General features: G+C 42.3%; 2 protein-coding genes across 3 annotated transcripts; both read right to left on the bottom strand.

Moving 5' to 3' along the window:
* Positions 1-6,856: 6,856 nt before the first annotated feature.
* RB195_018264 (uncharacterized protein) lies at positions 6,857-7,302 on the bottom strand (the record flags this gene model as incomplete). Of its 2 annotated transcripts, XM_064185617.1 has the most annotated exons (2): positions 6,857-7,066; positions 7,120-7,302. In XM_064185617.1, the coding sequence occupies 2 exons, from the start codon at positions 7,300-7,302 to the stop codon at positions 6,857-6,859; spliced, it is 393 nt and encodes a 130-aa protein (XP_064041497.1). The 2 variants fall into 2 exon arrangements, with proteins under 2 accessions (XP_064041497.1, XP_064041498.1); XM_064185616.1 differs by having other exon boundaries at positions 7,057-7,302.
* A 172-nt stretch (positions 7,303-7,474) lies between these two features.
* RB195_018265 (uncharacterized protein) lies at positions 7,475-7,810 on the bottom strand (the record flags this gene model as incomplete). Its single annotated transcript, XM_064185618.1, has 1 exon — positions 7,475-7,810. One exon carries the CDS (start codon positions 7,808-7,810, stop codon positions 7,475-7,477), a length of 336 nt encoding a protein of 111 aa, XP_064041499.1.
* Positions 7,811-15,166: the final 7,356 nt, after the last annotated feature.

Below are 15,166 nucleotides of genomic sequence, written 5' to 3' on the forward strand. Positions count from 1 at the left end.
GTGCGGATCTCCCAAGCAACTGAGGACAATTGACTGAGACGTTTTCGTAACTTATTCTGAAAACAACACTATGTATAGAGGAGTTCCTAGAGAATGCTCCTCCGTGTTGTGCAAGCTCGTAAAATTAGAATGTCTTAATTCTCAGATTTCTTGCAAGCTCGGGCCGATTCAATAAGCAGCGCAAGAACGAAAATTCCATTGTCACAGGCAAAACAACGTCAGCGGGAAGAAGCGTATGTTGCCATGCCGAAATTTTAACTTCATCTAGTTTGTTGCCTGATATCAGTACGTGAAAAATCGGCAGTACAAATAGGTCGGAGTAGCAAGTGATATATGGAAAAAAGAAGTAAGGCTTGAAGATGGAGAGTACACAGAAATTTCGAAGGATTTGAAGACCCGCTTTCACTGTTGCTCTTCTGAATGTGAAAAAAGTATCAATAAAATATAAACTATATGTGAGACCAACTACCAAAAAGTGGTTGAAATAAGGTCTGCAGAAGGCTCATTCCAGCTCTACGTTTCAACAAAGAATGAGATCCATAGTGAACGACTTGTTGACGATCCCATACCACAACAAAATGGGAGCTGGTCAGGATTGGCCGTTTGTGTGTGATCCGACAAATTCGACGTTTACAGTACACAACAAATCCCGTCTCTTGTCCAAGTCTGTTTTTGAGCATGTGTGCACTTGCAACATTAGTCCAATATGACTCCCGCCTGCTTCAAGAAGCAGCCTCGCAAATGCGGAGACAAAAGCGGGATTTAATGTCACATGCAATCTACGTCACCGAAGGCAGCAAATGGATTTCTTCTGTTCCTTGTTTAGTCCATTTTTCAACAGAACGAGGGCTGGGCTCTCGCCAAGAAACTGAATGGCTGCATAGTTCTCATGTAAGTCGCTAGTGGAGAGCAAAATCGTCCACAGAAAGGGGAAGCGACCAGGTGATATTATATCTCCTGCACATTTCGCTCTTAATTGCAGTGACAAGAAGTGGCTGTGTGGGTTGGTTGGGAGAAGACAACAAGAAGTCAGGGAGGGGAGTCGTGCCGCAAAGGCAACGTATTGAGGACCGTCGATTCGACTGCATTATGCGGACATTCATTGAGCGGTCGTCGCCGCAAAAAGCAGTTTATTACGCCATTCGTCCGCACCGATGCCGGCCGATTACACGCGCTGTCCTTTGAAAGCATAGGCCAGTAGCAAACTCGCCACTATCAACAACGCAGCTTACCAGCGCTTAAAATGTACAATTTCGTTTTTTTCCTCTTGCTAGAAGACAGTCCGCCTCGCATAACGTTGCAGTAAAAAGTCCCCTTTCTAGAATATTTAGGTAGTAAAAGAAAGTGAAAATCAGCAACACATTTATGTGTGTCGAGAATGAAAAGTATAGAAGATGTGCATAATTAGTTTGCATACCATAATGCTTTGAGCGTAATGCATACCAATTTAAAACTCTAAAATTGAAAAAGAACTTCCATGGGAGGATTATTCTTCTCGAAAGAGGACCTCCCATTTGTCATCCCATCGAGATATTTCCTCTGTCGAGGCCGTTACTGCTCCAACATTTTAAGCGTTGTTACCTTTTCTATGAGCCGACAACTATTTTTTCTTAGTAAGGGTTACGAAGCGCAAAAAAATAACGTCTCTCGCTGTCAGAAGAAGCTTCCAACAGAAAATTGGACAGGAACGTTGTTTTTTGATGACAACAAACTTTTGGGTAAAGAATGGAAAGTAACATAATGGGGGACGCATTCGACAGTAGAAACTTAACAGGTAAAAAGAAGAAACCGAGTTGAATAACAACGCACAAACTGAAATTTCACATCGAAAATATTTAATGGAAACTGTCTCCACAAAACCTATCATATTGTCGTCTCGTAGAAGAATATAAAAAACAAAGTTGTTGGATATTAAAAACTTAAAAGAAACCAATGCAAACTTCTCGCAAGGGAATTCTCTTCAGCGAGCGAAAGCGGAGAAAGCGTAGGAACGTAATGTGGTTCGGCTCATTTTTCTTAGTGAAAATTGAGCTCATTCAGGATTTCGTGGCGTCTGCATTCGATAAACGGCAATATTCATCCCTATTTCTTTATGAATTATGAGACGTGTCCGAGATTTCGTTGCAACTTTGACCTTACAAATTGCTCCTTCTGTTCGTTTTTGGCGTAGACAGTCGGGTTCCGACGAACATTGCGTTAAATGAGGCCATCAACTGCCGACGATACACGTACGACAGTTGATTGAGGCTAGCACCTAATGAATTGCTGTAGTGTGGGTAACTGTGATTCGATTGCGTTCAAGGGAAAGGCCCAAACAAATTAGATGATGTGACCACAGCTGATGCTGCCAAAGAAACGATGCTTTATCGCACCATTGGGTTTCGTACACTGATTTGGGACCGGAAATTTCGTCCCTAAAGTGAGTTAAAATAAAAATTAGTATTCATTAAAGAAGTGAAGAAGTTTAACTAAAGAAGTTCAAGCAGGAAAGCGGCAAAGGCGGTCCCTTATAACCATTCACAAGTATTCTTGAACTAAGGGGAAGCTCGCTTTCGTCGGCATCTGCATAATTCCTCTTCTGATTACGAGAACCGTCTCAAGTTTACGCAAGAAGAACTGAGCGAACTCAAATACTCGCTGAGGTAGTAAACGTCTGCAGTAATGGAGGTTGTTGGCTATGTTAAATCGAAAATGGTGGAAAGGTAAAATCAGAAACAGCCTTGCGTGCAGCGAAACGTTAAACTAACAGGGTTGGACAAGAAGCTAAGATTTAAAAAAAAAACCAACCAAACAAATGTAAAAAGAAAACGTAATCAGTAAGAGTTTATAATTAGTTCCATGAGTTTGCTGAGGTATTAAACACTCTCGAAGCACTATTAGCTCAATCATGACAACAATGAGATAGATGCAAGAGGCACATTTAGTTGTGTTTCCGAGCGCAGACCCTAGAAAGAAGAGTCTCTGATAGATTTTTATTGCTCACGGATCTCGGAAAGCCATGTTCGGCCTCACGCAGCCCGCAACAAAGCAATCATTAGCGCATTCTCCTCGGCAGCGAAAGTGTTGGGAATCCCTGTGATCTCGGGAATGCAGAAAAACGGAATCTAATGTAACTATAAGTGAGTACCAGAAGAGAAAACCCTCTTTCTCAATGAAGACAAATAAATGTATGGGAAGAATGGAACGAAAATGAGATAGAGGCTTTTAAAGCCCTGGTCAAACCTCTCCAATCGGTGAGTTTTTTTCAAAACCCTCTGTGAGCCACATGGAAGATTTGGAGCGTTTGAAAGAATACTATCAGACCGATCTCTTCCAGAACGTGCGTACACCGAGTGGATTCGGCGCACTCCGAAGGCGGCTTGACGAAGAGCATTGGAAAATAGCGGGTTGGTGTCGAACGCTTGCAATTCGCTCCCTTCTCTGACGAGGGGCGTGTCACGAACGACTGAAGCAGAGTGTCGAGCAAGATTTATGAATGACTGGGCACATTTCAAGGCCAATCTATAATTGCTCTTTAGGCGAAGTTGTTCTAAACTACTGTGTCTCAAGTTTTTAAGCGCAACTGATTGCAACGGTAGAAGCAGCTTGTACCTTTCTTTCTTCAAACAGTTTGAGGTCACCCAATTTCTCTCTTGATCGAATCGAATACGCACCAGTGTGAATGTTCATTCAATTACTCAGAATATCTTCAGCCATAGTTGGTCTGTTGTCCAGTGTCTACTTTGTATCAATCAACGCAGCGGAACCAGTCGTTCCATGTTTTTGCAATTGTAAAATCTCAGCGTAGCGGTATGTGGCGCGGACAATGTATAGGAGGATCAAAACAGCATGAAATTGGCTGCAGTTACCTAAGCGGCTGCGCTCGAAGCGGCTCGGTGGAGAATACGATTGGAATCGAGGTGAAACCATCGCGAACCGCAGCGAAGAATGGTGCTAGCAAGGGCCTCCGATCCTAACCGCTACGCTCCACAGCATCAGTTGAAACGCAGCTGCACCGTGCTTCATATCATTTGGATCTTACTATGACCGCTGATGTAGTGCTGCACAGATCTGTACAAGGCAGCAGCGAAAGTACGTGTGCACAAGTCCGTACATACGCAGCAGTACGCAAGTATGTTCTTCGTAATGGATACATACAATCTTGAGGTATGCCCCCCACATTTGGCCATGTGATATGACAGAAAGATTGAAGACGCCAACTCCGGGCACTTACAGTCGAATTACTAGCCACGGTTTGATAGCTGCACTCTGCGTAATGCGGAAGATTGCCCACAATTGACGCGCGCAGGTGCGTCGCAATTTGCTACATTTCATGCTGTATTTATTACAGCTGGGATTCTTTACGGATCGATTAACAAGCTGTTTTGTGTGCAACCAACTCGCGAAACAGTGATTTCAAGAACTTTGTCAATTCTTTGCAGTGTTTGTCCCATTTTTGACGGCTATCGCTTTATTTGTTCGTGATACCCAATTTTCCCGGTAACGCACTTGGTATGGATAATGCGACCTTGCTGGTTACCTGGAGCTGGACTCAGAAGCCGCTCCTGCGGTCGATGATACCATGATGGCACCATCGAGAACATGCAACTCACATAACTTACCGGTGACGCCTCTTCTTTGCCTAACGTCATTTTTGTTTTCAAAGCCAAAGCATAAGACATCAAGCCCTCAACTTGACATTTTCATTTCATGACCCTTACGCCCTTACGACTTCATACTTCCCTGATCATCTGGAGACGTACAGCACTAAACCTCCAGATATTGGTTCTGAATACGTTTCATTTAAAGCCGTCAGAGTTTTATTATCACAAAACATGCATGTCATTAACCATTAGCTCGGCAAAACTGCATACACGCTACCGATAGCCTTAGGCTGCGGCCAGGTCTAAACTATTGAAACTATCAGTTCTAGGAAGGTTGGTGATCAGTCCCATTGGTGCAGTTTCACCTACTTCAGTCATCATCTACTCAATTTCTTGATTTTTTTTTCCACAAAAGTCAAGGATTTCCACAAAGCTTGCTAACTATTGCACCATGCTCATGTTCGTCCGTCTTGTTCTTTCTTGCCTTCTGGTGCCAGTGACCTCATCGACACGCTGCGCTTTTGCACCAGAATCTTCAATCCTACGGATACTTAGTCAAGGAACTGCGCTGACAAACTGCACCAGCCTTTTGAATTCTACGTGGTTCTGCCACCACATTCTCCAGACCAAGATTTGTTATTCTTGAAGCAACTCCAGTTCTGCTTTTAATTATCGGCTGAATGAGAACATATGAATGGGGAACTGCGATGAAGGATGGATGGGTCAACCTTTCTGATCAGATGCTCTCAGAACAATTCATCTATCCAGTTTAAGCGACGAGTGATCCAAGAACTCTGAAAATGGTGATGTTATTAACAATGTAGAGCAGTGGAGCATCTTCGATCTACTGGCTATGGGGTCTCTACTAGACATCATACGGGCTTTGCTCCGATCACTTTTTTTCCTTTTGCTTTTCTCCTCCCTTCGGTGATTTTCACAATTTCAACTCGTCTCTCAAGAAAATCTCTTTTCATTTAGCTTCTGTACTTTATTTGGAGTTGAAGGCTAAGTTTTTTTTGATCGATTTGATTTTGAGTCACAGAAGAATGAAAGAGATAGCATCGGCTCCCGCTTTTTCCAGCGACTTGCATCAAATACTCAGAGAACTAAAATCCTTGCATATTTTCAACAGTCATGTATTTATTATTAATGTATTAATATGCAAAAATGGGACACGTTTACAAAACCCCAACCCGATAATTCCACTAGCCAGCCCACCGATCCGGAGGATGATGCCTGAGGAAGATCGAGGTCGAGGGCCTTGGGATAGAACAGCTTGCTTTACTAACTCGCTTCACAAAACGTTACATCATCATTAAAATGATCCCACTACACAATGTATTAATATGCAAAAATGGGGGTATGCACGCTTTGAAAGGGAACGACCCAAGTACATCCGTTACGCTCAAAATACTTCAAAGAAAAGTGAGCCCAAGTAAACCGAATGGTTGAAAACACAAGTGTCGCCAATTTTTCTTCTCTTAACTTTTCTTCCATCTGCAGAGGTCGTATCCACCAGGTATGAATTGGTTTTTCTCAGTTTTCGTTTTGAAATCTAAATTTAGATCATGACTGATCAATGGACGGTACCGAAGCTTTTTACACTGGTTGCAACTTTCCATTTCTTGCATTTGGTTTTTTTTTTGCAATTTCGTGAAGGGTCATTACTGCACTAATTCAGATTCATATCACAATCCACATCAAAACACACATCAAAATCGTATATGTGTGAAGGTGTTTGTAGAGAACTATAGAAACCGCAAAATTACAACGTGAATAAAATGGTTGCACTAAGAAAGATCACCTGAATTTATCGGTGTTCAATCGGGATTATCCATCGTAAACCCATTTCAAGAGGGCCCACTCATCGATGCCGGTGTTGACGACAAAGCGTAGCTATGAATGGAGTTCTTCACTGCAACTGTCCAGTAACAAAGAAAATCATAGCGAAATATGCTGAACTTGTAAAGGTGCGAGCGACAGCAATGATCAACATCTCATAGCATCAGTCTTCAACTTATCTGATCGGTCATTTTTGCTGATGTTTCAGTGAAGTTTTATCGTTATAATTATTTTTCCGGTCATTAACCGACTCAGTCACAGATAACAGATTTTAAACCTCTCGGTCGGGGAGTAACAAATCTAGACTAAAATAACTATTATAGTGTTCGGAAGTATCTGCCGAAATACGAGAAAATTCCAAAACAACACAACTTTTTAACAACATTTTATTTTTCGACGAAATAATCTCCATCAACATCGACAACCTTCTGTCAACGTCTCACAAGATCACGGATTCCTTTGGCGTAGACCTCCGGCGACTTGGAGGCGAAGAAAGCCCGAAGGTCATTTTCGAGGTGGTGACGATCATCGTAGTGCTTCTCTTCCAGGTGATACTGAAGCGATCGGAAGAGGTGGTAGTCGCTCGGGGCACGGTCCGGGCTGTACGGTGGTAGAACTTCCCATTCGAGCTCTAGAATTTTCTGGGAAGTCTTCTACGCGATGTGAGGGCCGCGTTATCGTGCAGCAGGCGAACGTTGTCGAGCATCGAGTGCTCCTTGCAGATCTTGTCGGCCAGTCTTTGCAGTTGAGCGCAGTAGACCTTGGCGTTAACTGTCGTGTTGTCCGGCAGCAGTTCGAAACGGTAGTGAACTCCCCACCAGACGCTAAGCATGACCTTCTTCTCATGGATTTCACCTTTCACGAAAGGATCCGGCATTCCATCCCTAGCGCATCACGCACGTTTGTGGGTGTGGTTGACGTAAAGGACCCATTTTTCATCTCCAGTGACAATGGTGTCCAGCCAGTCGAATCTGCGGCTTCTGGAGAGTGCAGATCAGGCGTCTTTGGCGGTTGCCGTCGTTTAATGCATGTGGTAGCCACTGACTGAGCTATTTCACCATTCCGAGAGATCGCAGTCCATTGCTCACGATGGACAGCGAACAGCCAAGACTGGCAGCAAAATACTGCACATCTTCATATGGATGCTGCTCTGCCAGATTCTTCAGTTCGACGAACGATATTGCAGTGGGTCGACCAGAGCGAGGCTCATCTTCGAGTTTCTTGTTTCCGGCTTTGAAGTGCTGGAAACAGGCGCCCACAGACCGCTCAGAAGGGACTTCAGTGCCGAATACATGACTTAAGTTTCGGTGGGCTTTAGCAGCGGGATCGCCAGGTTCGAACTCGTAAAGGAGTACGTGTCGAATATGGGTGGAATGTTCGGCCATTATGGGATGAAATAGTCAAGGAAGAGGGAGCCAGATATGTTCTGTATACAAGTGGTAGTGTCCTTATATAATATATTTAGAACGGGAACTTCCAGGACATCTCAAAAATCTGCGCTACTGTGAAATTTTCGGCACATACTTTCCGAGCACCCTAATAAAAATAAATGCAAAACCAAATTCGTACTTTTGGTTTTGACATCAGCACACCTGGAGATAAGCGGTCACACAGCAACTACAGAGGTGAAGAACTGATCACGTGTGCTAGAGATTAGATCAGAATGTTCGAAGAAGCAATTTGGACGCAGACACCAAATAAAACTGAGTATAAATCTGAATAATCAGTGACTAGGGAATCAGATAAGAAATGCGTAATGTATGTGTTTGCACTAGAAAAGACTTTAGAACTAATTGCTGAAAATATGAGCTTTGTACCTTCCTCAAACACGGTGTGAACACAGTCTCGGTCAATCTGCTTCGCGAAAACTAAGAGTGCAGGGATGGATAATGCTCATTACTTTCTCATGACACTCACGACATCCACGACAACTGGACCTGAAGCAAATTTTGAAGCTAAAACGTAAGTAACTGATTGCGTGTTACAAAGATGACCTTACAAAATTTCAGAGACATTTCGGACCGCAAAGAAGTCACAGAAGGAACAGTCCATAGCAAGTGTGCAGAATCTTTCCTGCTGCCTTGCTCAACTTTCCTGACCCAGGCAATATATGACTACATTTGTAAGTCAGAGAGTATTGGCTTCCATTTCTAAGTTCAGTGCAACATGATAAAAAAAACCGAGAGAAAATAGAAAGAAGGAAAAATAACAAATATGAAAGTAGCTTACTTTATGCTTACTGATTACAAGTGAGGCTTAGCGTTTCGTTGTTGTTTGTTTCCTATTACACTTTTCCTACGTTCCTCCATTGAAAGTAACTCTTTGTTTTCTATTACAATATTACCAAATGGCAAAGACGCTCTGTCGTTTAACACAAATCTTTAAACAGTAAAGTCACAGGTAGAACTACCCTCCAAAACATTGCGGTTCACTGCTTGTCACTGACATGGTTCAAGCCTTCTCGGAACCGCTACATTTGTGGCATTATTTCGCCAGTTCATCAAGATCACCGTGGTCTTATTTCAGAGCCGTCTTCCCGTCTTTGAGAACACCAGGACTAATGTTAGGTGTTAAATGCGGTGGCGTAACTACTATGAAAAAAGCTCAACAAAAAAGTTGCAGTTGCACTGTCTATTGTTCCAGCTACACATAGACATAAAGACAAATGAAACTGAATTGGCCCTAAAACGAGTAAAGCGGATAAAAACTCGGCAGGTCCAGATGAGAAGTCACGGGATTGGGATCCAGTGAACTGACTAACGCAGTTTCAGAACCCAGTCATAGTAAGAGGCAAAAAAGAAGACGCTCGGACTGGCAACGTAGCACAATGCCTCCTTGAAAAAAGAAGGGAAAACCGGAACACTGCTTGAATTGCTGGCCGATTCTACTACTGCCTCACTTTATACACACCTTTGAAAGCATCATCGACCCAGAATTTGAGACGTGGTTCACCTGGTCACCAGCAGTGCGCCCTCTTCGCCAACTGCAGTACCACAGACGCCATTCGCGTTACAGGGCTTCTGATTGAGAAGTTTTGTAAGAAGGAAAGATCGATTGATTTCTTTTTCATTGGAGAAAGCACTAGAGCTTCTCCCGAGTAATGTCACTTGGTACGTTTCACGACAACATGATTTTAGTAGAGCTAACTAGGCGACTTTCAGAGGAAAAACCAAGCTAATCAGATTCGACGAAATCTAAGCAACGAAAAAGAGAGCAAGCGGCCGCGCGCACGTCGGCCCAATTCTATCCGTCGACATTCAGCTAGGCTCTGCTCTTTCTCTGCTGCTCTTCACAGTCGTGATGAGTACCATACTTAAGGGAGATGTTCTGAAGTCTGCATCATGGAAAATATACCACTTTGATGACGTCACGCTGGCGTCTCAGGACAAGGAAGAAGTGGAGCAGCAAACTCAAAGGTGGCACAATAGCCTAGAAACGTTTGGGCTTCTTCTCAACGTCAGAAAGGTGACGCCCAAGCCCTTCAAATGTCTCGGCTGAATGACCTCATCGGTCTTGTATTCGAAGCATTCGCTAGTGTAAACGGTGCACGGTTTAAGTGGCGATTAATAACCACAAGAGGATGATGTACCGCCCTAGTTCAAAGGTACATAAAATTATCATTCGACCTGCAACTTTCTAATCTGAGTGCAGCCTTGTGACCAGGGAAGTGGAAAATGGTCTCAAAGTTTTAGAAATCAGGATTATACGACAAATAATTGGAGTCTCCGAATCGCAACGAAGATATCCGGGAGAAGTTGAGTGTAGCTTTCAATGTCGACTAGAACAAAACAACTAGAAACTCGCTTCCGCAGGTACAGTACTTGTGACAGCCACATCTCAAGATCTTCGAAGACGATGGTTTTTGATGTTGAGACGCTTAAATTTGCTGCTACACTTCTTCCTTATCTTCAAACGCCAGCGTGACTTCATCAGCATGGTGCTATGCCCATGATACAGACTTCAGAAGTTCTCCAGTTATGGTATTCATGACGACAATGAAGAGCAGTGGAGAAAGGCCGATGGAGATCTGAAATTCCGCCGACGTGCACGCAGCCGCTTGCACACGTCCTCTTGGGCCGTATTATATGTACTATCACATATATAATATGTTATTTTTATAGGTATATATACCAGTCTGAACGTCCAGCTAAAGCCGGACTTCAGACTTTTTTGTTGTGTTCCCTTCGCTCGCCTTCACTGATCAATTAATCAAAATTAATCAAAAGTTAATGGTAATATCATTTTCTGTAAAATCAGAATTCTGTTTCTCTAACAACATTTTGTTCTTTCTTTCCTACTGTGAATAAAGGTAAAAGTTTTCATAGTTTTCCTTCTAAACGCGTCAGTTCTACATTTTGAGAATATTCACACTTTAGCTTCAAACACTCCTTTGATTCTAATATAATACAGACACAATTTTGAAGCATTATTCGAAGTATGTTTTCTTTCTGTTTTCCCCAATAGCTATCAAAGATTGATGTTTAATATATAATGTTTTATATATTTCTATGCCGTTGCACCCGTCGCACACCATTTTATAGCTATCTGGCGCCGGCGCACCAATCCGACGCCGGCGGAGTCGTCGCACCCCACTTTTCAAATTTCGTGACTGACACAAACACACGTGACAGAATAAGCTCTTTATTATATTAGCTCCTACTAAAGCGGACGTCTGGTACGTGTGTATAATTCCTGAAGAAATCATCTGGTAAGCATAATGAGTGTAAGGTATAGATGAGTGAACCCACGGAGGAGTACATTTCGACCAATCGCCCCCAGGCAACCCTTCTCGCTTCATTTTAATGTTTTCATGTGTCGGGGCGTTATTATATCGTGAGACTTATCTTGCGGCACTCTAGCGCCAACGCACTCAAGTGATGTGGTACGGGTGCATCTGACTCACTCTGAAAAAATTTGTCCCATCCATTTTCGTACTTTCCAGCGTGGGTGCACAATCTGACGCTGTGAGACTCGTGCTCTATCCTTTTGGCTTCTGGCGGTGATCCACCACTTCAACATCGTGAAACTCCTTCTGAGCGTCTCACTTCTTTCTGATACACACACGCTCATTTGGCGTCGCGGGACACGCCCTACTTCGAGCTCACTTTTTCAGGGCAAAAATATTCATGATCCGAACTCTAACACCAAGAAAAAAAGAAGTACAGAAATTTTGTTGTAGCCTGGGACAACGAAGTTTTCTTTTCACAACAATGTGAAAAAGTGAAACAGTAAAAGCTTTATACTTCTTAACAAAAAAAAAGAACACACACTCACACGCAACGAAGTAGCAGACGAATTCTACAAAGGAGAAATTACGAAATAAACAAAAGAACTCTTTGTGCAAATGTTGGAAAAGATGAAGACATTCAAAAATGAAAAAAGTCAACGGTCTAATCTAATACGAGGATTGAACGTACAACAAACTTTCCCATTTCTTTTTTTTTCGTGTTCAACTGAAACTATTTAACATCATGGCATGTTTTCTATGAAAAACCTAGAAACTTAGAAACGCTGTTGTTATTTCCAAATAGTATCTGTCATATTTCTAAGACTTGTGGGAAAAAGTCTTCGCAAAAGATATTGGCTAGAGAAAAATCATAAATCACAACTGACTTCTTGGTTTTTGAGTTCTGTAAGAAAGAGGTACTCATTCTTTGAAAAATTTCAGAAGTAATATCTCAATCTCAAAAGAGAATGCGATAAGTTTTTGATTTGTTATTGCTATCGCGTATTTCATACACATGAAAATGGGTCTCGACAGCGGCTCATCAGTGGCACAGTGTTCTTCTATCAAGGATGGTGTGTTCCTCAAGGTTGGTTCTCCTCAACACACACACACTCACACACACATACACACATACGCACACGGACTAAGTGCGTTATTATACAGAATGTCGCCCGTCTTCACTCATCTAAGATGTCCAAAAGTTTTGTGAGTGATATTTACGGGGTTTTCGAGCCGTATTCAGCTGAGATCTCGGCCGGTATCGGTGCAGCGAACTTATCAGCCCATTTCGTTGCGAATTTTCTTCGGGGGCGCTTAGTATCTCATGGGTTCCACTCTAGGGTTCTTTTAGTCCATCCATCGCTGATTCTTCTTATAATGTGATCGTCCACTTGTGTTCTGCTTTTGATCAGGATCATGATCATGATATATAATGACGGCTTATTCTGTCACGTGTGTGAGTGTGTGTGTCACGAAATTCGAAAAGGAGGTGCGACAGATCCACTGACTTCGGATTGCTTTCCATCTCTATTACTCCTCCGTATGTTTGCTTCCTCGCGTGTTTCCCTCAGGTTGGTAACATGTCTTCCTCAGAAATTGGAAGCACGAATGGAACCGGCTGCTTAAATAGTAGCCAACAGTTTACATGATCTGACGAGGAACGTTATATTTATCAGTACGATGATGTCGTTCACGTTATTTTATGTTAAACATCACTCATTCATAGCTGTTGGGAAAAAAAGGAAGAAAACCCATAGTTCGAGCAATGCTTTAAAATTGTGTATATTATATTGGAATCGAAGGAATGTTTGAAGCCAAAGTGTGAATATTCTCAAAACGTTGAACTGACGCGTTTAGAAAGAAAGCTATGAAGAAAGCTATGCTATCTTTCCCTTTTATTTACAGTAAAAAAAAGAACAAATTGTTGTTAGAAAAAAATTCCGATTTTGCAGAAAATGTCACTAACATTAATTTTTGATTAATTTTAATTAATTGATCAGTGAAGGCGAGCGAAGAGAACATCACAAAAAAAAAGTCTGAAGTCCGGGTCTCCGGCGTCGAAATCCTGTGTCGTGGTGTAGAATTATCGCGCAGTATCTTCGTACGCATGTCGTAAAAGGTAAACGGGACGTTGCAAACGTTCCATAGTCGTATCCACTTTCCGCATCGCTTTCACCTCTAAGACTTCAGAAAGTGGAAACACGAATGCTAACTGCTGCTTGTATAGTAGCCGACTGTTTACACGATCTAATGTGGAACGCTATCTTTAACAGTACGATGTGGTGGGGTGGTCCACCGGCGTCGGATTGGTGCGCCGGCGCCAGACAGCTATAATAAGGGGTTCACCGGCGTCGGATTGGTGTGGCGGTGCCAGATATCCATAAAATGAGGTGCGACGGGTCCACCGGCGTCGGATTGGTGCGCCAGCGCCAGATATCCATAAAATTGGGTGCGACGGGTCCACCGGCGCCAAATACCTATAGAAGGGTGTACGACGGGTCTCACGGCATCAAAATGGTGCGCAATAACTTCGTGTACATGTCGCAAAAGGCAAAATGCGATGTTTCATAGCCGTAGCCACAGGGCGCTTTGCTCTTCACCTTTATGACTCTTCCGCGCGTCTATTTCATTCTTCTTTCCCCTCAAGTTGGAAGCGTGTCTTCCTCAGAAAGTAGAAACGTGCATGCAAACGGCTGCTTAAATAGTAGCAAGATGTTTATGTGATCTGACGTAGAACGTTATCTTTATCAGTTGGATAAAGTCTTTCACGTCATTTTGTGCTTAAATATTATTCATTGATAACTCTTGGAGGGAAGCAGGAGAAAAACCCATTTTTCGAGTGATACTTTTGAATTTTGTCTAAAATATTTTGTAAGAAGTGTTTGAAGGTGAAGTTCGAATGTTCTCCAAATGTAGAACTGACGCGTTTAGAACGAAGACTATGAAATCTTTCGCTTTTAGTTATAATATAAAAAGGGAAGAAAGACTCTTGGAGATACAGAAGTCCAATTGATCAGTGAAGGCGAGCGAAGCAAAAACCACAGAAAGTCTGAAGTCCGACATTAGCCGGACGTTCAGACTGTATATGTACTATATATATATATATATATATATATATATTATATATTATATATTTTATATATATTATATATATTATATATATATATATATATAATATATATTATATATTATATATTATATATATATATATATATATATATATATATATATATATATATATATATATGTACATACACACATACACGGACCAAGCGCGTTTGTGTGTGTTTGTCTGTGTGTCACGAAAATCCTCCACAATGATGCAAAACTTTACACCAGTGAGGCGTAGAACCACCGCCATGCACCTGATAGGCGAGCACTCTACCTTTTATCCATTGTCCAAAGTCATGTTCCAGTCGATGTTGGCTTTGATAAGGCAAGTTAGTTTTTCTCATATGTTAGTGAGGGTAAATAAACTTTTATCTGAATGTATATTTTCAAATTTCCAAACTATCATCCTGTATAATAATGAGCGAATTCTGTCACGTGTGTGTCTCAGTCAAGAAATCCCAAAAAGAGAGGGAGACGAATACTATGGCGTCGGTTTGCTGCGCCGGAGCCCCAACGTAGTAAAATGGGGTGGGACGGGTCCCACGAGGAAGCAATGGTGCGTCGATGACAGGAAGGTATAGAGTGGGGAGAGACAGGTTCCATTGCGTCGAATTGGTGCGCGGGAGCCACAACGCGGTGGAATGGGTTTCTATGGTTCCTTTGCATATCTATGTCCCAGCATATCTCACTGACACCATCCTTTCTTCAAAAAAAGGAAACACACGTGCAAACGGCTGCTTAAATACAATACATAGTAGCCAACAGTTTACGCGATCTGACGTAGCACGTTATTTTTATCAGTACGATAGTGATCTTCACGTCTTCACGTTAGCACATCATTCTTTGCTAATATTTGAGAACGGAGAAAACTCATACTTTGAATGATGTTTCCAAATTGTGGAGG

Source organism: Necator americanus, chromosome II, assembly GCF_031761385.1.
Source record: "Necator americanus strain Aroian chromosome II, whole genome shotgun sequence".
Lineage (NCBI taxonomy): Eukaryota > Metazoa > Nematoda > Chromadorea > Rhabditida > Ancylostomatidae > Necator > Necator americanus.